At 42.7% G+C, this 23,536-nt stretch overlaps 1 protein-coding gene across 1 annotated transcript in view; it reads left to right on the top strand.

Moving 5' to 3' along the window:
- Nucleotides 1-8,815: 8,815 nt before the first annotated feature.
- Nucleotides 8,816-23,536, top strand: part of LOC309546720 (uncharacterized protein) — a gene marked incomplete at its 3' end in the record, with an annotated part of 75,205 nt that continues 60,484 nt past the window's right edge. The window contains exons 1-5 of the mRNA XM_082246423.1: nt 8,816-8,895; nt 11,258-11,426; nt 18,453-18,655; nt 20,541-20,654; nt 23,311-23,417. Of these exons, the coding sequence (XP_082102549.1) occupies nt 8,829-8,895; nt 11,258-11,426; nt 18,453-18,655; nt 20,541-20,654; nt 23,311-23,417 (660 nt within the window). The 5' untranslated portion in view covers nt 8,816-8,828. The remainder of the gene's footprint in view (nt 8,896-11,257; nt 11,427-18,452; nt 18,656-20,540; nt 20,655-23,310; nt 23,418-23,536) is intronic.

Below are 23,536 nucleotides of genomic sequence, written 5' to 3'. Positions count from 1 at the left end.
ATTTTATGGCTGATGTCGAACTACAACTCTCATGATTCTCAGCGACTTGCATCGGAATCCATAGACTTCCTGGGTATAGCTCTCCCCCTGCTGGCTGGAGGGGATAGTGCGGCATGACATTCAGCATCAGTGCAGGATGAAATAACAAACGACAATGTCTCTTTCTCCATGTTGTTGTAGCCTGATGTTATAACATGAGAGTGTATGCTGTGACCATAGAAGTCCTTTAGGCTAGGCTTACACCTTTGTTGTGTGCTTTTCCCAACACACAGAGAAATGCCCAGCTCTTTTGTAGACATGTGGTAGTGTCATTAATTGTTAATGATACCCCCATGCATCTGCTAACAGTCATTTTCACATGTGCCAACCCACATGATGCCACAGCAGTAGGGCAGCCTATTGAAATTAATAGACTGCCCCACAAGCGGCATGCAGAAAACATGGATGCAATCGCCCTACAAGCAGCATGCAGAAAACACACATGCACACGGTCACACCTGTAAATGTGAACCTAGCCTTGAAGCAGGTTGATGGAGCTTAGAAGGAGGTCAAATATAGTTTTAGAAGGAGGTTAGATGCAGGTCAATGCACCAGTTTATGGTTTGATTTCAGAAGGATTTTAAACTGATCTCAAGTGCAAGTGGAATGCACCTGAAAGCAAGCTTTATTGACCTATCAACACAAGCTCTTAAACTCCCACAAGTTCTTCTGCACTCATGTGCACTCCATCAGCACTTTCAAATCCCTTTTTCCAACTTGGCCAATAGAATGTTTTCACACATGTTGGAATGCAATTCCTGCATGAGCCTTGTGGTTGCCCCTTTCTAGCACAACAGAGGCAATGGTCCAGGACAGGGATCTCCAAACTTTCTAAACAAAAGGTCAGTTTACTGTGCTTCAAAAATTAGGGGGGCCAGACTGTGGCCAACAGGTGTAGAAAATGTCCTGATGTTAGTGGGAGTAAACAATGCCCTATCTTTGGTATTAGTGGGAGGAATAGTGTCCAATCATTGGTGTCATTGGGAGGAAAAATTCTCCATTGTCTGTGTCAGTGAGAGAAATAGCGCCCCATCATTGGTGTCAGTAGAGGAATAGTGCCCCATTGTCAGTGTCAGTGGTAGGTACTATGCCCCACTGCTGCCTATAGTAGGGGGAATAATGCTCCAAGGGCCAGATAAAAGCAAGCAAAGGACCACATCCGCCCCCCAGGCCACAATTTAAAGACCATTGGTCTAGGGCAGGGGTCTCCAAACTTTTGAAACAAAGGGCCAGTTCAATGCCCCTTTAATGCCCCAAACTTTAGGGGGGGTCAGACTGTGGCCAGTGGGAGTAGAAAATGCCCTGGCATGGGTGGGAGCAAACAATGCCATAGGCTTGGTGGTCAGTGGGAGTAAAACATTACATCATATCAGTGGGAGGAATAGTGCCCCATTGTTGGGGTTAGTGGGAGGAATAGTGTACCATCACTGGTGTCAGTGGGAGGAATAGTGCCCCATTGTTGGGGTCAGTGGGAGGAGCAGTGCCCCATCATTGTTTTCAGTGGGAGGAATAGTGCCCCATAATTGGTGTAAGTAGGAGAATTCGTTTTCCATCTCTGGTGTCAGTGGGAGGAATAGTACCCAATTGTTAGTACCCAATTGTGAGGAGCAGTGCCCCATCATTGGTGTCAGTTGGAGGAATAGTGCCCCATAATTGGTGTCAGTAGGTCAAATAAGTTCCCCATCTCTGGTCAGTGGGAGGAATAGTATACAATTGTTGGTGTCAGTGGGATGAATTATCCCTAATATCAGTGAAAGAAATAGCTCCTAGAGGGCCAGAGAAAGGCAAGCAATGGGCCACATCCATCCCACGTGCCACAGTTTGGGTAAAGCACCTGTCAAAGATCTTTTTTTTGTTTACCACCATAGGCAATTAGGTGATAGAAAATTTGTTCTACCACTTAGAGCAGGGGTGAGGAACCTTTTTTGTGCTAAGGGCCATTTGGGTATTTATAAAATCATTTGGGGGCCATATAAAATTATCAACTTAAAAATGTGCCTGTTATATTTGGTCAAACATTTAATTAACTCACCCCTAATGTGATGGCTGCAACTGCTTCTCTTTGGTGGGGTAAGTGATGTTAGCTGGTATTAATGATGATGCTACTCGCAACTGGTTTTCCATGTTTGCGTCGGTCAGTCTGGAGTGCACTCAAATCTTTGTAGTGGTAAGTTAAGAAAAGAACTGTTGGCGGGTACTGCTGGTGGGTACAGCTGGCTCAGGCTGGTACGGCTGGCTTGTACTGTGCTGTGGGTACTGCTGGCTCAGGCTGGTACTGCTGACACAGGCTGGTACTGTGCTGTGGGTACTGCTGGCTCTGGCTGGTACTGCTGGCTCTGGCTGGTACTGCTGGTTCTGGCTGGTACTGTTGTGAGTACTGCTGGTACTGCTGTGGGTACTGCTGACACAGGCTGGTACTGTGCTGTAGGTACTGCTGGCTCTGGCTGGTACTGCTGTGAGTACTGCTGGCTCTGGCTGGTACTGCTGGTTCTGGCTGGTACTGCTGTGAATACTGCTGGCTCTGGCTGGTACTGCTGGTCCTGGCTGGCACTGCCGTGATTACTGTCGGCTCTGGCTGGTACTGCCGTGAGTACTGCTGATTCTGGCTGGTACTGCTGGCTCTGGCTGGTTCTGGCTGGTACTGCTGTGTGTACTGCTGGTGGGAAATGCTGCTGGCTAGCAGCGGCGCCGCACTGGAGGAAGAGGCGATGTTTCCTGTATTGGTCACAGGCAGAGTTCATTTGATATCACTCCGCTGTGACTCACTCAGACTGTCAGAACAGAGCCGGAACTATACAAGAAGCATCAGCTCCATTCTGACAGATCAGCTGAGAGACTCAGCTGCATGGGGGGCCGTACCAGATGACTTTGAGGGCCGCATACGGCCCCCAGGCCTTAGGTTCCCCACCCCTGACTTAGAGGGAGGGCAAACATCATTTCATTCATATGCTTTGGAGTAGTCCTAAGCTCCACAGATATAAGAAAAAAGTTCTTCACACCTTGAATACCGTTTTTCAAACCACTATCCATCCAGACTCAAAGCAATGTATACTGGGAATTTTAGACGATTTGAAAGTACAGGAATACATTAAAGAAACCATTTCAAGGACCTTGTTTCATACTTCTAAACTTGTTTTGAAGTACAGGAAATCAGCTGAACCAATAAGCCCTTACAGAGTTGGTGAGGTGTATGGGTTATTTACTGTATATATTTATATATATCTCTCCTCTGACCCTAAAAACATCTGACCAAACAACAATCCAAAACCAGAAGTGAAAAAATCCTTGTCGCTTCCGGTTTCATAGACCATAGAGATGATTGGGAAACTTTCGTTCCCCCCCTCATCTCTATGATTAGCCGGAAAAACCATTGACTTCCATCCCAGGCTCTCTGGTAGAGCCTGGGAAGGTGATGGAAGGAGGGGGACTACCTTCTGCCATATGTAATAGTGATCCAGCGTTTTATAGCTGCTTAGATCCTTTTTACATTATTTAGCAGCATTGCCTTAAAAAAAAAAAAAAAATACCGGGGTCATGACTACAACTGCAGTGATGACGCCGGTATAATCACTGAAACCCGAGAACATACATGTACGTTCTAGTGGCGGCAAGTGGTTCAAAATGTATTTCATTGGGCTGTCCTACATGCAGGAAACATGCAAAAAGAGGTCGCTGACTCTTTTACAAAATTGCGTCACACTGAACTGCATGGTGCAGCAATACCATGTGGCTTGGTTTGTGTAAAAACACGAATGTTAGCAGATATGTGAGGGTGCCAATAACAATTAATGGCACCACTTTGCACCTGGTAAAGGGCAGCACGTTGCTCTGCATGTGGGGAAAGCATGCCTTTTTTTTGTTTGTTAAATTTAAAGTTTTATTAGTTAGTGTTTCTGCTATTTTTGTGAACTACAAAACACCTCACCATTATATAGAAAAAGGGGAGGTATCATATCATCCTAACAGAGTGTCATGTAGTCTTAAAGTGGTTGTAAAGTCAAAGAAAGATTACTACCAGCCCCTCTGTTCTACCAATTCATACTACAGTGGTAATGTTTTTATAAAATAATGCCTCTAAATACCTTATTTCAGATTGTTTCTGTTCGGTAACGTGACCTCCAGTTGCTCTCCTCCCCTGATCCAAGGGCTACAGTGGGATGGCTGAGATCCCCCTCTGACATCAGCCTGGGAGGTGAAGTGACCGCTGTGCTGTCCGCTCAGCCCCTCAGCCCAGCCCCTCCTGCTGTAGTCCTTAGATTGGGGGGTCTAGCAGTAATCCTTCTTTGACTTTACTGCCAGCTACTAATAGCAGCAGGAGGGGAGGGGCGGGAAAGAGATAGCTCACACACAGGAGATGACAGGCAGAAAGAATGGGGGAAGGGGGAGAAAGGAGAGCAGTGGGAGGACAGAGGAATGTAACCTGACCACGTATCATGGATCAGCGGCCATGATCCCTGTGGTCAGCACACATAGAGGACACAGGAACAGGCAGGATCAGCCAGGTTTTTTACAACATAGAAAGGGACAGATTAGACAGCACAGGCACTATGCTGTTTAACCTTCTATAAGGAAACAGGATCTCTTTTTTTTAGGGTTACAACCTCTTTAACATGTAGTACTACCCCCATGGGCAGGGCCGGCCTTAGGTGTTCAGGCGCCCTGTGTAAGCTAATCTTGTGTGCGCCCCCCCATCCTCACTCCTGGCCCCCCTGGTCACCTAAACATACACAAAGAGGAAAAAAATATTTGCAACAAATAAGAGAGAGATGCAGAGGCTGCGGGCATGGTACATGAGATGCTGAGGTTGCGGGCATGATGCAGCGGCTGTGGGCATGGTACATGCAGGGCTGTGGGAATGGTAAAGAGAGGCAGTGCTGTGGGCATAGTACAGAAGATGCAGAGGCTGCGGGCATGGTACAGAAGATGCAGAGGCTGCGGGCATGATGCAGGGGCTGCGGGCATGGTGCAGGAGATGCAGGGGCTGTGGGCATGGTGCAGGAGATGCGGTGGCTGCAGACATGGTACAGGAGATGCAGGGGCTGCAGGCATGGTGCAGGAGATGCAGAGGCTGCGGGTATGATGTAAGGGCTGCAGGCATGGTTCAGGAGATGCAGGGGCTGCAGGCATGGTGTAGGAGATGCAGGTTTTTGGCATGATGCAGGGCTGTGGGCATGGCACATGCAGGGATGTAGGCATGGTACAGGAGAGACAGTGCTGCCGGCATAGTACAGAAGATGCAGAGGCTGCGGGCATGGTGCAGGAGATGCAGGGGCTGCGGGCATGGTACAGGAGATGCAGGGGCTGCAGGCATGGTGCAGGAGATTCAGGGGCTACGGGCATGGTGTAGGAGATGCAGGGCTATGGGCACGATGCAGGGCTGTGAGCATGGTACATGCAGAGCTGTGGGCATGGTACAGGAGAGGCAGTGATGCAGGCATAGTACAGGAGATGCAGTGCTGCGGGGATGGTACAGGAGATTCTCCTGGAGAATCTCCTGTACCATGCCCGCAGAACTTCATCTCCTGAGGAGATGCAGGGGCTGCGGAGGGGTCTCACTTACCTTTTGGTGTGGTGCCTTGCCTTTAAAAATGTCTGAGTGTGTACGGGCTTTCCCGAGTGGCCGCGGCGCATGCGCAGTGTACCTGTTGGGGCGGCCACAGCCATTTTTTTTCCTGTGCCGATGCCGCGGTGCTTTGATCTTCAGCCAGCCCCAGGGCAGGGGGACATGCCCTGGCAGTGCCTGCTGTGACTCATGTCACAGCACAGCTCGCACGCTCGCACACCCCAAAGGCCTTCCCTGCCCGTGGGGGGGCTGCTTAAAGATACTGTACCCCAATGGTTGCCCTGATCCTGCAAGTTTTTCCTGATGCCTCTGAGACCCTGGGTTCAGACATTTCAGCAAAGAAATATGAATACAGACACAGAGAAATTCACAGTAACCAGATGAACTTTTACTTAAGGTTATGCAGTAAATAGAATCAACAGTAAATGAATCAGATAAAAGAAATAAGGTTATTGTTATACTCTTTAGCTGAACAAGTAAATAAATGGTCAGCTGGAGTCCCCCGAGGAATGAGAAACCAGCAAGTTTAGCCAATAAAGGACTATGGCTGCAGGCCAGAAAAGGGTAGGGGAATGATCAATCTAAAGTCAGACTACTCCCTTTAACCTCCTGACACCACAGCTTCTCCTTTTAACACAAACACTTAACACAGCTTAGCAAGTTGCATCTAGAGTCTAAGACCTTGATCTCTGAGTAAAGAGAGTTCCATGGTGATTTTGGGTAGTATGGAAGCCCAATGTTCCTGTCCCTTGTGGGGGGGGGGGGGGGGGGACGACTACAGTAGTTCTTTGATGTAGAAAACATGTGTCTTCAGCTAGCTCAATTGATTGGGCCCTGTGTGATTTGAGTTGGATGAGTATAGCAGGTAGTCAATGCAATAGTGCTTTATAAGGGTCTCCTGGTAGAACTTTAAAAAAGGAACAAAGCAATGGTGTCTGCATGCAGTGTCCTTGGGTATAAAGAGGATGGGCATGCACCCCCTCACCAATCTAAATGATACCGAGCTCAGTTGGGAAGGTGTGAAGATTCATCAGCAGGCCTCTGCAGATTCTGTGCTCGACCCCGCACCTCTCAGCGCCACAGCTCTGCTAAATCTGTGATGCAGGGTGACCTCCAGGCTGCCACCTGCTGACCAAATACTGCCGACAGCAGATGCGACCATACCCGCTCCCAGAGCCTTTCCTTTGCGGCCGCAGCACAGCTACACTCTCCCCAACTGTCGGGATCACTGCTTCCAGATGAAAAATGTGGTCCCAAGAGACCATCTCCTCTCCTCAGGCTATTTATCTCCTCTCCCTGCATTCTGTATTAGTCCTCAAGCCAGCTGGAACTTGTAGTCCACCACGGTCCGGCTCCCGTGTAAACCCGGCTTTCTGGACTACATGTCCCAAGATCCTTTGCCCTTCTCTTGCAAGTCCTCACTTGCTCTGCATTCAGGATGTTGTAACAGAGTCTGTGCTGTACACCAGGGGGAACAGTCTCCCTGTGGCAAATGCTGTGAAGTGTCCTTTGTCACTGCAGGTAATTTATCCAGCTCCTGGCTACAAACACACTCCAAGGGTGACAACGTTGCTCTCTACTTTTGTCACCCTAGCACAGGAAGTGTTAATTATAGGATTATCTGATTGAAGCTGAGCTTCAGGTTTACTTCCACTTTAAATAGTTTGTTCGGGCCAAGCTTCTTTACTTATTGATGTAGCTGCTGTCTGCACTGTATAAACGGTATAAAAAATAAGCTATATACTATATACAGTGTTGTGTTCCAGCTGTGGTGCAGAGACTTCCTGTCTGCTGCCAGAACAAAACTGAGTTGGGCCGAGGGCTTCTCAGCCATTTACAGGAAGCCTTGAATTTTTAGCAGTGAGTACAAGGCTTCCTCTGAATGAGGTGGAAATCGTGACATCATCCACTCGCCTCTCCAACTTAAGGTATAAAGGTATTTAGTCTTTATACCTTGAATGTCTGCTTAATGTTCCAAAACTCTGTGACTCGGTTTCATGATGTGTTAAAAATGGGGACCTTGTTTTGTAAGTGTGACTACAAACAAGAGAGCGGTTTTGTGGTCGTGGTCAGCAAGATATTCCCGGATTTCATTTTGAAAAATACATTCTGACTCCTGGAATGCATTACATCATTTTGGCCTAGGCCAGAAACCAATAAGCAACTGAAGAAATGTAAAAAAAAAAAAAATGCAAGCATAAGGATAAAAAATAGGTAATATTAATTAAGAGAGTTTAGTTCTGCTTTTATCTAGTCCTTTCGTCCCCGGGCTTACTGTGCTTTTCATTCACTGGTTTTCAGTCCTTTCAATCATGGATTTTCAGCATCACACGAGGGCATTACCACAGCTTCCTGTTTTTAGGAAGCCATGCGGCACCCTATTGGTCCCTCCCATAACCCATGATCTGCCAGTATTGCATAGAGAAGCAAGGATACCTAGTGATGATGTTAATGGGTCTGGTATGTAATAAAAACAGATAGGTTTCATTAAAAAATTATTTCATTTGTACGAGGAGAAAAGAAGAACTGGGGATGCAGATTAAAGTGGTAGTAAACTTTACTAAAAAAAAAAAAATCTTCTCCCTGCAAGGTAATGTCATATAATGATAGACTTGCCTTGAAATGAAGCCCTCCAGTGGCTCCCTTTAACCATTGACAGGACTTCTCACCCGGTCTTCCTTCTGGTTTTGTGGGCTCTGGCTGCTTGAATGCCGCGTATGTGTGTGGAAGTCTTAGCCGTGGCACAGAACTCTGAAAGAACGGCACGAGTATGCCTTTCCTTCAGGGCACATGCGCCGGTGATGTGACTGGCTGATGAGACACTGAATATCTCCTAAACAGTGGACAATTAGGAGATATTCCTTGTACCTACAGGTAAGCTTTAATATAAACTTACCTGTAGGTACAAGTGTCCAATGGGAGTTTACTTTTTCGAACTGGACATCAATACATGAATATTTGTATTAGATTCACATTCAAGTCAAATTCTTATTGTTTCTGATAAATAAGTGAAAATGTCATGTTTAAGAAGTGAAATTTAAAGGTCACCCAGTTCTAACGGCCACCCAGGATAATGTTTCACAATTCCTGAAGTTCAGAAAGGTTGTGAGACAAGCAAGGTCAGTCGTATTGATGTCTCAACGTCTGAGGTCACTGATACAAGGTGTCTATAAAAGACTTGCAGCGACAGAGAGGTTTACAGGACTGTAACCGCAGACACTACACAATGAGGACCTCCTTCCTTCTGTGGTTTTTGCCATGCCTTGTCTATGGAGCGCACCTACCAGAGCCAAGTGAGATACTTTTATTTTATGCCAGTTACTTGGTAGTGTTATAAATAACTTATTCAAAATTAGATAAACTAGGAACCAGCTACTGAATGATAAACTATGTATGAAATGTTAATCATTCATTTTTGTTATATGTTTAAAAAGAATCCCTGGAACCTAAACAGCAGTGTGAGAAAGCCCTGATCAAAGCAGCCTTTCACCAACTCATAGAATGCATACTAGTTCATTGTAATTCAATAAATAGGTTTAGCTTCACAACTAGCATGCGGTAAATGAGTTAGGCAACTGTTGCTTCTTTTAGAGACTTTTTACTCTAATTCCATTTTTTTAAGTTGTTTGGTAAGGGGTTAGAAATAATCACTGTTAAGTTTTTATTGCTGTCTTTATCCTCTTTGAGGAGATTTATTCTCTTTAATTGCCCTGAGCACCAATGTTATAATTATTGAAAATGGACGTAAATTGAACATTTTTAGTTGCCATAAATCTTTCAATGTGAGATGTGTGCTCCTGTGACAACTGGGTAAGAAGGGAAATCCCTCACTTACACTTTATTACCAAAAGAAATGGGGTGGTCTCCTTTACACGTACATGAAATTTAATGGCAGCTCAGTCTTAGTCAGTAGGGTTCAATATTGAGTCGGCCCACCCTTTGCAGCTATAACAGCTTCAACTCATCTGGGAAGGCTGGTTTAGGAGGTTTAGGAGTGTGTCTATGGGAATGTTTGACCTTTCTTCCAGAAGCAGATTTGTGAGGTCGGCCACTGATATGGTCGAGAAGGCCTGGCTCTCAGTCTCCACTTTAATTCATCCTAAAGATGTTCTATCGGGTTGAGGTCAGGACTTTGTGCAGGCCAGTCAAGTTGCTCCACCCCAAAGTCGCTCACCCATGTCTTTATGGACCTTGCTTTGTGCACTGGTGTGTAGTCATGTTGGAACAGGAAGGGGCCATCCCCAAACTGTTCCCGCAAAGTTGGGAGCATGAAATTGTCCAAAATGTCTTGGTATGCTGACGCCTTAAGAATTCCCTTCACTGGAACTAAGGGGCCAGCCCAACCCCTGAAAAACAACTCCACACCATAATCCCCCCTCCACCAAATGATTTGGACTTTTGGTACTATAGTGTATATCCTCTCACTTCCTGGGTCTACAGGACTCTGAGAAAATTTCCTAATTAAACACAGCAGTTTTAACACTCATTGCGCACTTGTAGTCCATTGAAACCTAAAAGTAATATCAGGGGTTCCTCTATAATAAAAAGATTCAATCATGTCAGGGGTTCCTCTATGATAAAAAAGCAATCATGAAAAGTACATTTTACATAAACTGCATATAGAGAACACAGCCCACATATCTAGTGTCTATCATTTTCATCCCAGCACTGATCTTCTGTACCAGGACTTTCCTGCTGTAAAATGAGTGTGGTCCTCAGAAACATGTATCTCCCTGTTCCTGAGCCTGGCTTAAAAAATACAAGGAAATCCCAAGTTTCCAACTCCACCCATTAGGGCAGCATATATTTGATATTTCAATCATTTTTTATTGAAGTAACAAGGTACATGTATTTTAATAGATATTTGAAATATACACTATAGGTGTAACTGTGGTGCAATTATGTTTGAGATTTGGTATCATGGGGACAATGGACTGAATTGCATTCCAGAAATGACTTATGTTCCATAATACAGATCTCACTTATAGAATTTCCTATTATTTATTTCATAGTAAGGGTTTCTACCAATTAAAGAAAATCTGTCATAAAAGAAGAATGAAGGCTGCCCATGCTGACCTCCCTTTTGAAAATGCCATTTCCCTGTCTGTCATATATAAGAAATATCAAGATATGGAATTCTTCTACTTTTTGATTCATATTGTGTGTGTGTGTTCTGGATTTGTGACTCAAAAGTGCTAATGTCAGACACAGCCAGGCAACTCGCATTTTCAGATGGAGGTCAGAAAAGACAACCCTTCATGACAGTCTCCCCCTAAAGTTTCAGTGCCCTCTCTGGTCACTGTCTGATGCTGGTTCTACTATCCATCTCTGCTGCAGTTTTCAGAAACAATTACTCTGGCAATGACTGGCAAGGGGCTGCAGTCCTACTGCAGAAAGTTATATAGATCCTCAATGAAGATAAAATAAGTGGACTTCGAAGATAAACTGAATTGATTGCTTACTTGTTTGGCGATGCTTTGTTAAGCTTAATATCTGCAATTTGATGCTTTTTCTGTGTCTTAATAAACATTATAGACATAAACACTTATTCTAAAACTTGCATATTCAGTATTTTTCTATTTTTTTTAAATGTACTCAAATAATAAATTATTGGAGCAATCACTGTATGTTTCTGTTCAAACTGTTGTATTCCAGGAGCAGTTCCAGAGGTGTTTGCAGCCACCAATGATGAAATTACCAATTTAGTCGAGCAGTTGTATTCTTCAGATGCAAACCGAGCTGCCAGTGCTGACATTACCTTGAATCTCCAGTACTTGGCAGCCAGCTCCCAGACAAGCTCCGGAACAGACTATGCCAGCCAAAAGTAGGTTGATGACCTGCTTCCATCATATTTCATTATTAAGTATCTATTAAATATTTATTTTAGAAAGATGCAAACTTCAACATGCTGGGTAATTGGAAAATAATGAATTAAGGCTTATGTAAGGAACTGTAGCTTGAAAGGGTGGGGACTGTGCCATGTCTCAAGATAGAAGTGAGGGACAACACTGGAACAATGGGGTATAATGCTATGCTCCAGGATCCCTCTCTTCATCCCCTCTAACTAATCTCTGGCATAATAAAATAAAATAACCCAACCTAAATGCCCCTTTTACTTACTTGAAGCAGAAATAATTGCTTTATTGGTATAAAATAACCCAACCAAAATGCCCCTTTTACTTACTTGAAGCAGAAATAATTGCTTTAATGGTTTCAAAATTTAATTTACATTCTCGGCATGCAGGGAATGCTAACTGTCACATTTGCTTGTGCTCATAGGCGTGCGCACAGGGTATGCCAGGTGGGCCTGGGCACACTGTAATCACCTCATGTGGCGCAAATTTCCCTGCTGACCAGGCCCTCCCCCCCCCCCCCTTGTGGGATCAGTGCTGATTGCTCCTGTGTCTATTAATAATAGAAGCATAATAAACTGTGTTTCCTATGCTTCAGCTTGTGAATGAACAGAAAGCCGTACTTCCCATCCATTCACTGTCCAGTGCAGCTGAGAAAGGAACTGGGCAATCTCTGTCCCTGATATTTCACCAAAGCCCCCTGAGGGGGCTGTAAAAAAATGGTAAAAAATAATAAAAAAAAAATAAAATAGCAATAAAAAAAAAAATATTGACCCAATCAACACTCTCCACTCTTATACTGAGACCATTTGTTATGTTGCACACCTATGCTAGTGCTCTCAACCAAACTGTCAAAACATCAAATGTCTGGTGTCATATCTCATCACATGTGCAGCACCATGGCAGTTTCAGATCAAACTAAGGGAAAGATGACAACTTTTTTGCCTGAAAAGGATAGAAGGGTTTAGTTCCACTTTAAATCCCTGCTCACACAGGAGGCAGTTTCCTTCTTTGGATATCCACTGCTTGCATGGACACTTCCTATTGACTTTCCAGTGGCGGGGTCCTCTCAGAACTTAAAAGAAAGACTGAAATGATGATAGCAGTACAAGGGGAACAACTAGGAATGACTGGCGTGGGCACATCTCGAGTGCTGGATTATCAGTTCCCCCGAAAATGGCACCAACAAGGGACATGGATGGTGGGCTTAGGTAAGTATGCAATTGCTTCACCAGCAATGAAGTTCTGGTGGGATGGGAAAGATTTCAAGTGTTGCCTGGAGATGGGGTTTAAAGCTCAGCTCTGGGCACATTTTTAATTAATAGTAAACACCAAAAAAACAGCTGTGGGTAAACAATACCCTACTCTAATTGTCCCCTGCAGTAATTCAATTCTGCCACTGATTGTTCTTAGTTATCATGGTTAAATGTGAGGCAGTGTCATTTTATACAGAAGACTGAGGACATACTATGAGTGCATAGGTCCACTGTAATTGCAAAATGGTAGTAATCTCAGGGATGTCCTTTTTGTTAAATCATCGCTTCAACTACTCCAGGCTTATAATAATACAGGAATTATCCTAAAATGCACGAAACTCTTGTTTATTCAGTATTCTTACCATGTAGACAAATTGTAAACATAATGTCTACTAATATCTTTCAAATTATTCCTATTGCTAAATTGCAGCATGTGATCTACTTCAAAAATAGACACATAATGGAGAGTGGAGATCACTTTTTATTGAATTTCAATGTTAACTATACAATGTGATCAGAAAAAAAAAAACAGTTTACCTTCACTTTAATGAAATAAACCCTTAGTAGCAGATGGGTGTCATGTGTGTTTAGCGAATATAGTATTTTCGTGCCATCCTTTCAGGTGTCATATAAAAAGAACTCTCCAGTCTCACTTTCTTTTCTAACCCCCAGGTTATTGTTTCTGCCAATGTCTGTAAAGGTTTTAATTTATCCAGGTCATAATATGACTCAGTCTTTGCCAACTTTTTTAATACGGAGGAACCCTTGACATAATTTTCAGGTCACAGGGAACCCCTGGTATTATTATTCTATTAATACTATACCTACAGCTCATGGTACATTAGCTCAAACATTATTCTGAGATTTACAAATAAGTAAAAGAAATGTGATTGTTGGGTACTTAGTGTACCTAGCATATTTGATCTCTAGGGCTGCTGTGTATGACAAAATGAATTTTAGCAATAATACAATTAAATTAGTTATAATTATGGCCAAAAAAGAAACTCAGATAGTAAAATTTGCAGTGTTTTCTCATTTTGATGGTGACTGGAAAAATGCCCTATTACATTGGTGGTCAGTGAAGTGCCCCATTACAATGGTGGTCAGTGTAGTGCCCTCTAATATTAGTGGTCAGTGAAATGCTCCCCTACATACCTGTAGGTGTTCAGTGGGAAAAGCCCTTCCCTTTAGGTTGGTGGTTATTGTAGAAAGACCCACTTAAATTAGTGACCAGTAGGAACGATGCTCCTCACAGATAGCTGAAAAGAGCAATGGTCACTTATCTGAGAGTCAGAAGTTGCTTATTGCTCAGGGAACCTCTAGTAACTTTTGGAGGAGCCCTAGAGTTTCATGGAACCCTGGATGAAAAAAATGGTATAGCTAACAGTAGTTCATAACATTCAGCTTGACTTGTCCGTAATGTTGAAAAAGCTTCATGGCTAATCAAAGTGGCTTCCTTGGGCCTGATGCACACTAACAGTTTTTCTTTTATTCAACCCAGCTGGCTAAATGAAAAAAATCTGTTGAACTCGTGAGGAGCCTCTGTACTAACTATTCAATGTTAGTACAGCAATCTTCCCCTCTGAGCTATTGTGTCCCCCCCCCTGCCAGAACACACCAGTCAGCTCTCTCAGCCATTGGCCATTGGCACTCAGTCACCTTTTTCGGTCATATCCCTTTGACAGAAGCCAGCAGAACGACCGGTTTCTGTCGGACCGGCTTCTTACACACAGGCCGTATATTGACCAGTTTCTATTGAACCGGCCAATGTCACCTGACCTTCGGCCAGTATGTACAGCCGTTTAGCTCAAAGGACTGTTGGAAACATACCACCAGCATTCAAAGCCATGCAAGTAACTTAAGCCTAGTACACACAGGCCGAATGTTGGGCGGCAACAGCCAGTTCTCTATTGACATTGGGCCTGAGTGTACTGGAGTCGGGCCAACAGTAGCTGACCGTTTTGCCGGCTTCTGTCAAAGGGGCATAACCGAAAAAGGTCTGCCGATCGACTCCTGATCAGTGCTCTCAGCCAATGGCTGAGCGCGGACCGGAGTGCTCTGGCGGGGGGGCTGTCCCCATGTCAGTGGAGCACCCTACAGGTAGGTGCTAGGTAAAATATAGTGGGCTTTGTCTGCCTAACAGCAGAGCCATGATTTGTTTTTGTCAAGTAGGTTGTCATGGCTTCCAGGTGTGTCTGCTGAGAGGGGAGTCTCCCCACTGGCTCTGTGAGAGGCTTCTCATAGGGCAGGGGAGGAAACCCAATCAGGGACACATTCAGGCTTGTAGCTACCCCAAAGGGCAGATTCTGCTGCAGAGGATTTTGGGAGTGGGTATAAGTTTGAGGGAGTGCATGACTCATGGTCTTTGGTGGGAAGCAGAGTCCCAGGAGGGAGAGTACGGCTGTCTCTCCTCCTGTCAGAGGAAGTGGATGTCTCTGGGTGCTGCCTGAGAATTCAGAGGGTGCTGAGTTGAGCTTAAGGGGATCCGGTGTGCCGAGAACCAGCGGAGAGAGAGAGGGGTCCAGTCCCAGCAAAGCCTACACAGGTCGTGAGTACTGCGGATTACCCCTGGGGGTCTACCTAGTGTTAGAGGGGGCCACTCCGGAGAAGGTTCTAGGACCCAAGTGTCAGCTAGCTGTAAAGGGGGTGCCTAGTCAGAGGACCCTGCAGTTAGAGGGGGTACCTAGTCAGAGGACCCTGAAGGGTTAAAGGGGCACCTTCAGTTTGGGCCCTGAAGAGTCAGTGTACAGCGTGGTGTGTACCAGTTGAGAGTTGCAGCAGCACAGGAATTTACAAGGAGCTACCTCAAGCCAGCGCACGGCTGGAGGGAGCTATTCAGTGACTTTTGAGCAAAGCAGTGTCAGGAGTCAAGTATTCTACAGTCCTGGATCTTCTGAATTAAAGTCGAGGTTCCAGCACAGTTTTCAGTGTTACAGTGTATTCAAGCGTCAGGAAGCGTCAGGAAGCGTTGGCTAGCGATGGCTGGCATCAAGACAGTGCTAATAGGCATTTCTTGCCAAAAGAGTCCCAAAAGTATACCTAGTTGAGCCAGAGGAGTATCCCACTCATTCCCTTCTCCCACCCCCTAAATACAATAAAACAACCAAACCAAAGATGCCGGAATTGTCATTGTCTCAGTTCTCACACCTAGGGTCACAGCTCACATGGGCTGGAAAGGTAACTGGTAACACTGGCAGACCAACCTCAGGCTCAATGCCTGGGAAACCTGCTACATCAGTGTAGCCACTCTGACCTGAACTTTCAGGTTTTTTTCATTCAACCTAGCAGGAAACTGGGATTGTGTATGAGGCTTTAGTCACTTTTATACTATCATCACCATATGTGTCCAAAAGACTGTACAAACCAAACTCCTGGACTATTCTTGGACAGTCAACATCTGCCTTGACACATTTCTCAAAACAAGGGTGATTGGATTAAGGTGACTGAATGTAAATGTTCAAAGGTAACATACAGCACCACACGATTAAAGCTAAACTCCAGGCCAACCAAATATTGTATAAATACAAGAGCCTTGTGTATTCTTAATTCAATCCTGGTATCCTGCATTTCTTGAAGCAACTTTTGTATTTTGCTTTTTGTGCAGAGCCTCCTGTGGTAAAGATCAGTCACTGCTGTTTTCTCTCCTTTTTCTGCTGACAGACTTTGTATCCACCCCCCCATGTAGTTTTCTACATACAACCTGTAGTGTGCAGACCTGATGGGTCCCTCCCACAGCTCCACTCTCTGCATAGTCTTTTTAGTACAGGGATGATGTCACCGGCTACTTTTATGAGGTACAATCTGGGACTATAAGAGCACTTGGTGCCCGCAAAGTGGACCTATATCCTTTGTGGCCATTGTGGAAAACATTTAAATGTAAGGATTTGTACCTGGAGTTAAGTAAATAATGTATCCAAGCACAGAATTACCTAAAATGAATGTAAACCTTAAAAATACACCTCTTATTTTCTCCTTTTTATCTGTGAAATACACTTTTAAAAATCTTTTTTTTATATATGTTTAATTAGTGAACAAACCCTGTTGATTTCATCAGAAATGAAAGGGGTTGGAAAGTCAGAAGGTTTTTTACCTTAATGCATTCTATGCATTAGGATAAAAAGCCTTCTGTGTGTAGCAGCCTCCTCAGCCCCCCTAATACTTACCTGAGCCCATCTCTATCCAGGGATGTCCATGAGTGCCTCAGCTGTTCGCAACTCTCTCTCCTGATAGGCTGAGACACAGCAGTGGCGCTATTGCCTCCCGCTGCTGTCAGTGAAACTCAGTTAGCCAACCAGGAGAGAGAGGGGGTCTGAATGGATACACAGAGCTGCAGCTCTGCTTGGGTGCCCCCATAGCAAGCTGCTTCCTGGGGGGGCAATCAACAGGAGGGAGGGGCCAGGAGCTCCTGCCAGGGACCCAAGAAGAGGAGGATCTGGGCTGCCCTGTGCAAACCGACTACATAGGGCAGGTAAGTATAACATGTTTGTTATTTTAATAGAAAAAACAATACTTTACTATAACTTTAAGAGCTGTCCTGTGATCCAGAACTTGTAACGTCTCATACACTGCTTCTGCTGCACTAACATCTCAAGTAATGCTGTTAGCCTTCCCAGTTCACCTCTACAGAATATCTCTACCCATGTTAGGAAGGTGTTTGGCTGTCCAAACTAAAAGTGAGTAGCCTAGGTTGACATCATAAAGAAATAATAGGCAAAAAATGATTAATACCTCAAAATTAATAACCCAAAATAACCCAAAATAACCTCAAATTGCTTTTTTCATTACTATGTTTCTTTCTACTGACTTTTTAAATAGTAATACAAAGATTTGTGTGAAAGGTTTAGTGTAACACTTTTAGTAGTTAAATATTGCATTTATTATTAAGGCCTACAAATCTCTCCAAAAAGAGGGACACTTGAGGAGGAAAAGGTAACAGAGTGATTTCATTTCAAAAGCTAGCAGTCCCTCTAAATGATAAACATTTTGGAGATATCAATGAGAGTTTTTACCCTAGCACAGGAATTGGGTTACTGGTAGGATTGCCAAGCACAAAGAAAAGAAAGCCTGAAAAAAAAAATGAATGTAGCCACCACTTTTAAGGACCGGAAAGCTGTCATATACATTGTTTATCTTTGTCTTAAAACTTTAAGGGTACATGACATTAGCCATTTAAGAGGTCATCTGAGACGCACTCACAGTGGGTGACCTCTCCTTTCTACCCAGTGTTTATAGGGTTCATGGAACCATATAACTGGTGATACCGCAGTGTGCCCTTGATAGAGTCGTGTGTTCAGATTCTATGAACTGTTGCTAGCCAGACAGCTGAGCACATCCTGATGTAGGTGAGGTTTGGGCAACCTTTCAGACAGAAGTCTTCATATATCAATAAAGTGGAGGTTTTGTCTCAAGCAACAACCTGCTTTGGTTTCCAGAGGAAAAAATGAGACCTGAAAGGTGTCTGTTTGCAATGACTCGAAATCCAACTTTTTTAAATCATGAAAGACTCCTCAAGGTCAGGTTAATGCAAACAGGCTTATAAATATACAAACATTGCACAGATGCAATGTCTCACACAACAAAAACTCTATATCAGTAACATGGCTTATTTATTAGTTTCCAATTTTGTGTAGCGGTTAAAAAGGAATAAATCATATATGAAGTTACATATAAAGTTTAAGTCTGCCAACATCTTCATCTTAGTTGGGCAGTTTAAGCATTTACTAAATTCTGTTTTACTTTTAGGCTTTTCAGCTATGTCAATGAAGCCAAACTGTTTGCCCGTCCAACCTTTTCCAAATTCATTGCTCTGCTTGACAATTACGTGCAGACGACTGGAACAGCAGAGTCGGTGCCCACTGGAGAGGTCACAGAGCAAAATGCCTTTGTTGATGAGGTCTTTAAGACTTCTATCTTCAGCTTACTTTCAAATTTCCTAGTTTCCAAAGGTAAGCATCATTATTATAAAAGCAATACCACTATTATTACAAAAGTATTTGCACTTATTCTTGCTATAAATTGGATTACTTACATACAAACAGTCCATGCAACCTTTTTATAGACAATTATGCATGAGCATTGATGATATATAATATTCTATAATATTTAACAACCATATCTGTGTTTATTCTGGAGAGATTAGTGAAAGAGGAATTTTGATCAATTGCTAAAGGTTATGATATTTTGAACATTGCTGTTTGCCTTATTATAAATGTCCTCTTATGTCTGCCTTCACTGTATCACATGCGCTTTGGTCAAAACATAGCTATATTATCTTATTTAGACCTGGCGCAATAGTCAGATAAAATGTATTGTAGCTATAGCGTAGGAAAATGTATAGATGTAACATTGTTGGCAAAATGTTATTACAACCTACTAGTTTGATTCATATACAGTAGCTATACTATATATGAAAAATAAACTAAAGAGAACACCAGACCGAAGTCCAAGTAAGGAAGTTAGCTTATTGCTAAAAAGTCTGTTAACAGACCGATGAGTTTAAGGAGTTATAGGAGACCTCTTTCATCAGGTCCTAAAAACACAGTTAGTGTTGATAGGAAAATACCTCCTGCAGCGCTATTGTGTTCTGCCAGCAGGAGGGCGCAGGGAGCCTTCCTGGCCGGCAGAATATGGCTAGCGGCTAAAGCCGCTGGCAGTAGTCACATGTAGAAAATCTAACAGGCTTGTTCTACCCAAGTTGATTGATCAGGCTGCCCATACATTGATCAACATTTCTCTTCAGATTGTAGGAAACTGTGGTAAATTAATTTCAAACTTTCAGAAAATGTGAATACTCAAACTGTAAAGAATGCTGATAAGATGTACAAATGTTTAGATGATGAATACTCAAATCGTGGGGAACTCTGCTCTGAATATAGATTTTAGGGAAGGTGCAAGCACTCCAGCAGATGGTTTGGAGTTCTTTACAGTCTAAGTATTCCTGTCCTCTGAAAGTTTGAAGCCTTGATGGGGTGAGGGGTTGGTTGGGGCTGGTTAACAGACTTTTTTCAATAAATTAACTTTCTTACACGACTATAAGCACCAAATTTATTCTCGCTGGAGAAGAGATGCTTGAGAGGGGACATGATAGAGATTTACAAATACCTCAATGATGATCCCAGCACAGGAAAAAAGCTATTTAATTCCAGAGTGTGTATAAGGACATGGGGCCACACAATGAGATTCGACATGAAGCTGTTTAACCTTAAGCTGTGCAGTGGGTTTTTCATTGTCAAGGAGATAAGGATATGGAAATCTCTTCCACAATTGGTGGTGTTATTGATATTTATAAAAGACTCTTGGATGTGCATCTTAAAGAACCCAACATACAGGGATATGGGAAATTATTATCGACACTGACACACATACACCTACACAGGTTGAACTGGATGGACTATTGTCTTTATTCAACCTTACCAACTATGTAACTATGTAACTTGGACTTTACCACTGGCCTGGCCCTTCTTTTATATTATGCATCTTATATAACATTTTGGGCTTGAGAGAGGCATCTCCAAAGCCATTATACTCAAAATTCTGTAACCCCAAGGCTTTATAGAAGGAGACTGAGCATTTGGGATCTAGTGTCATAGAACCCATACTTGCTATATAGGTGAATGACAGGTATTGTATGGATAGCAGTTTTTTCTGTATGGGGTTAGTTAACCAATTCAGACGCCAGTCTCCTTAGACTATGGTCTAAAATGCAGAGAAATGGCTCCAAAAAGTTAGGCAACACTTTTATGAAATGTGCCAAAGGGAATTGTCCAACTTTGCAACCTGCCAGTTATTGTCAAGGTTAGTCCAAATTAAAATTTGTTAACCTTCACACAGGTTATTATACATCTTCCGCAAGCTTTAAGGATGACCTGAAGTTGATGTGGTTTGGACTTTATACCCGTACCAAGGGGCCCTTGGATTCATCAGGTTTTGAGCACATATTTCTTGGTAAGGAGTAACTGCTTCTTTTATCTTACCTTTTTTTTTTTATATAAATTACATACTGTCAGCACATTAGGCCTAACTAACTAACATATCATATATTTATTAAAAAGCGTTGTCTCATTTTAAATAAGTTTATTTTGAACATGTTTTATACATCTTTAATATTTTTAAGAACATCTGCTGGACATTATTCCCAGCTATTTTTAGTAAAGAGTATACCGTCTGTTCCTATCCTGATTACAAGATAGCAGTCTGTAAAATGGCTACAGATGTGAGATTCCTTTAACTAATTTGGTTTATTTCCATTCCTATTTTTTTTTTTTTTGGGGGGGGGGGGGGACTTTACAGCTTATGAGACATACCCAGACTTCATATTATAGGGGAGAATTTTTTGCTATTGGGTATTGTCTTCTGCTGAGTCAAGGTAGCTTTAAAAGTCTTTGGGTATTTGTCTCCTGTTGCCTCCATAAGCATATACATGCATGTCTCGGAATATGTAAATCAGCAGATATCCCCTATAGTACTGATTTCAGAAGTACAGCAAATAGCTTTTATATCTTTGAAAGAGCAGCTACCACTAATGTGCATTTACTAAACACGTGAACAGTATAATAACCTACAGAACAGTACAGTGCTCCTATTAGTGGTAACAGAAACAATATAGTAGGTCCCTCACACCAAAATTTATGTTAATTTATACAATTAATACCAATACATACGTTTATATCAGCATTGTGTAAAAACAAAAAAACAAAAAACAAATAAACAGCACTGTGTCATAGTTTTAGGAAGGTGTAGAGAAATGCTGTAAAGTAAGAATGCTTTCAAAAATATATATTTTAATTGACTATTTTTATCAATTTACAAAATGCAAAGTGAGCAAACAGAAGAAAAATTGAAATCAAATCCATATTTGGTGTGACTACCTTTTGGCTTCAAACCAGTATCAATTCTTACACTTGCACACTTTGTAAACTTGTACAAAGTCAGGGATTTTGTAGGATTAGAGTCAGATGTATGATATATCAGTTATATCAAGAGGGTGCTAATGATCATCAATTTCATATGTAGGTTGAAACACAGTCATTAATTGAAATAGAAACAGCTGTGTAGGAGGCTTAAAACTGGGTGAGGAACAGCCAAACTCTGCTACTAATGTGAGGTTGTGGAAGACAGTTTCATGTCACAGGTCAGTAGAGCAATAAGACACAAGGCAGTTATACTACAACAGCAAGATCTCGCTCAGGCAAAGACTTCAAAGCAAACTGGGGTTGTGCTGTTCAAGCTCTTTTGAAGAAGCACAAGGAAACAGGCAATGCTAAGGACTTTAGATGCAGTGGTCGGCCTTCAACCTTACTAACTATGTAACTATGTAACTTAAAAAGAATTAGGACAAAGGACACATCCTGCTGACTGAAAGTTATGTTCCTTGTGCTGATTTTCTATTTTTATTTTATCTACACTTAGGCTTTAAATAAATCCCTTAAAGTAGAATTCTATCCTAACCCTAAATACTCCTAAAACTGTCCCCTCCCCCCTCATAACTCCTATACTTAGTAACCTTTGTAAGAAAGATGTAACTACTTACCTATTTTAAGGCCATTCTGGTCTGGTCATGTGATCCCGCTCCCTTGTGTCAGCCAGTCCCCTTGCAGGGGAGAGGAGGGAGCACCAAGAATGGATAGGCCATTGTTGGAATGCTCTCTCCTCTCCCTTGCAGTGGCACTGACTGATACAGGGGAGTGGGGTCATGTGATTAAACTGGAGCAGCCTGAAAATAGGTAAGTGTTTACATCTTTCTTACATAGGTTACTAAACATAGGTGTTAGGAGCGGGGAGAGAGCATTTTTAGAAGTAGGAAATCCACTTTACGTTTTGGTGCATGATTGATGTGTGCTTAATAATTTTGTCTTGAATTTTGACCACATCAAAATGTTATGTATTGATTGTTAGTATAATATATATTGTACAGGAGATAAAAAAGCTACTTAAAATAATGTTAATGATGTAATTTCAGGGAGTAATGGACTGTACAGGTAAATATCTAATTTTCTATTAAATGCGGTACCTTTTGTGTATGTAGGTGTGATTATTATAGGAGATGCTTTCACTTAATACATATAGAGGGAGATTTACTAAAACTGGTGCACACAGAATCTGGTGTGGGCAGCTGTGCATAGTAACCAATCCGTTGATGGATGAAAAACGGGCATCAATGCATCTCCTTGTAAAAACGGATGACAACGGATGATCATCCGTTAACATCCGTTTTCATCCACCTCCGTCAATGCCCATTTTTTGGAATGGATGAATGCCCTATTTTTCATCCGTCAAGAAAACGGATCAGACAAAAAAACGAATGTAAACAGACAAACGTTTCGTTTTCCATTTAAAAAAAAAAATGGATGAAAAAACGGATGAAAAAACGGATGAAAAACTGATACGTTTTGACGTGACTGAGCTGATGAACTGAACAGACCGTATGTGTGAGAGGGGCCTTAATGTTTGACAATAAAACTTAGAAGCTAATTGGTTACAATGCATAGCTGCAGTAAATTCTGAGTGCACCAGTTTTAGTAAATCTCCCCCTTAAAGTATCTTTCTTGCTTTGAGCTTTCTTTACACAGCGAACATACTCATTGGTGGTTTGCATTCATAGGTGAAATCCATGGGGGAAAGATCTCTGGCTTCCACAATTGGGTACGGTTCTACCTGCTGGAAAAGGCTGGCCAACTCAACTACCTGAGTTACAGTGTAAATGGACCTGTAAGTGTTTCTGTGCAATTTTTATAGCTCCCCCCACAGACAATGTTTAGTAAATGACGCAGGATGTGCAAATAATCCTTATGTATGCTCACTGAACTCATAGCAACAGTTCCACAGGC

This window comes from Pelophylax lessonae, assembly GCF_965119305.1.
Source record: "Pelophylax lessonae genome assembly, chromosome: 2".
Classification (NCBI taxonomy): domain Eukaryota; kingdom Metazoa; phylum Chordata; class Amphibia; order Anura; family Ranidae; genus Pelophylax; species Pelophylax lessonae.
This window is presented reverse-complemented; position numbering and strand designations above follow the sequence as displayed.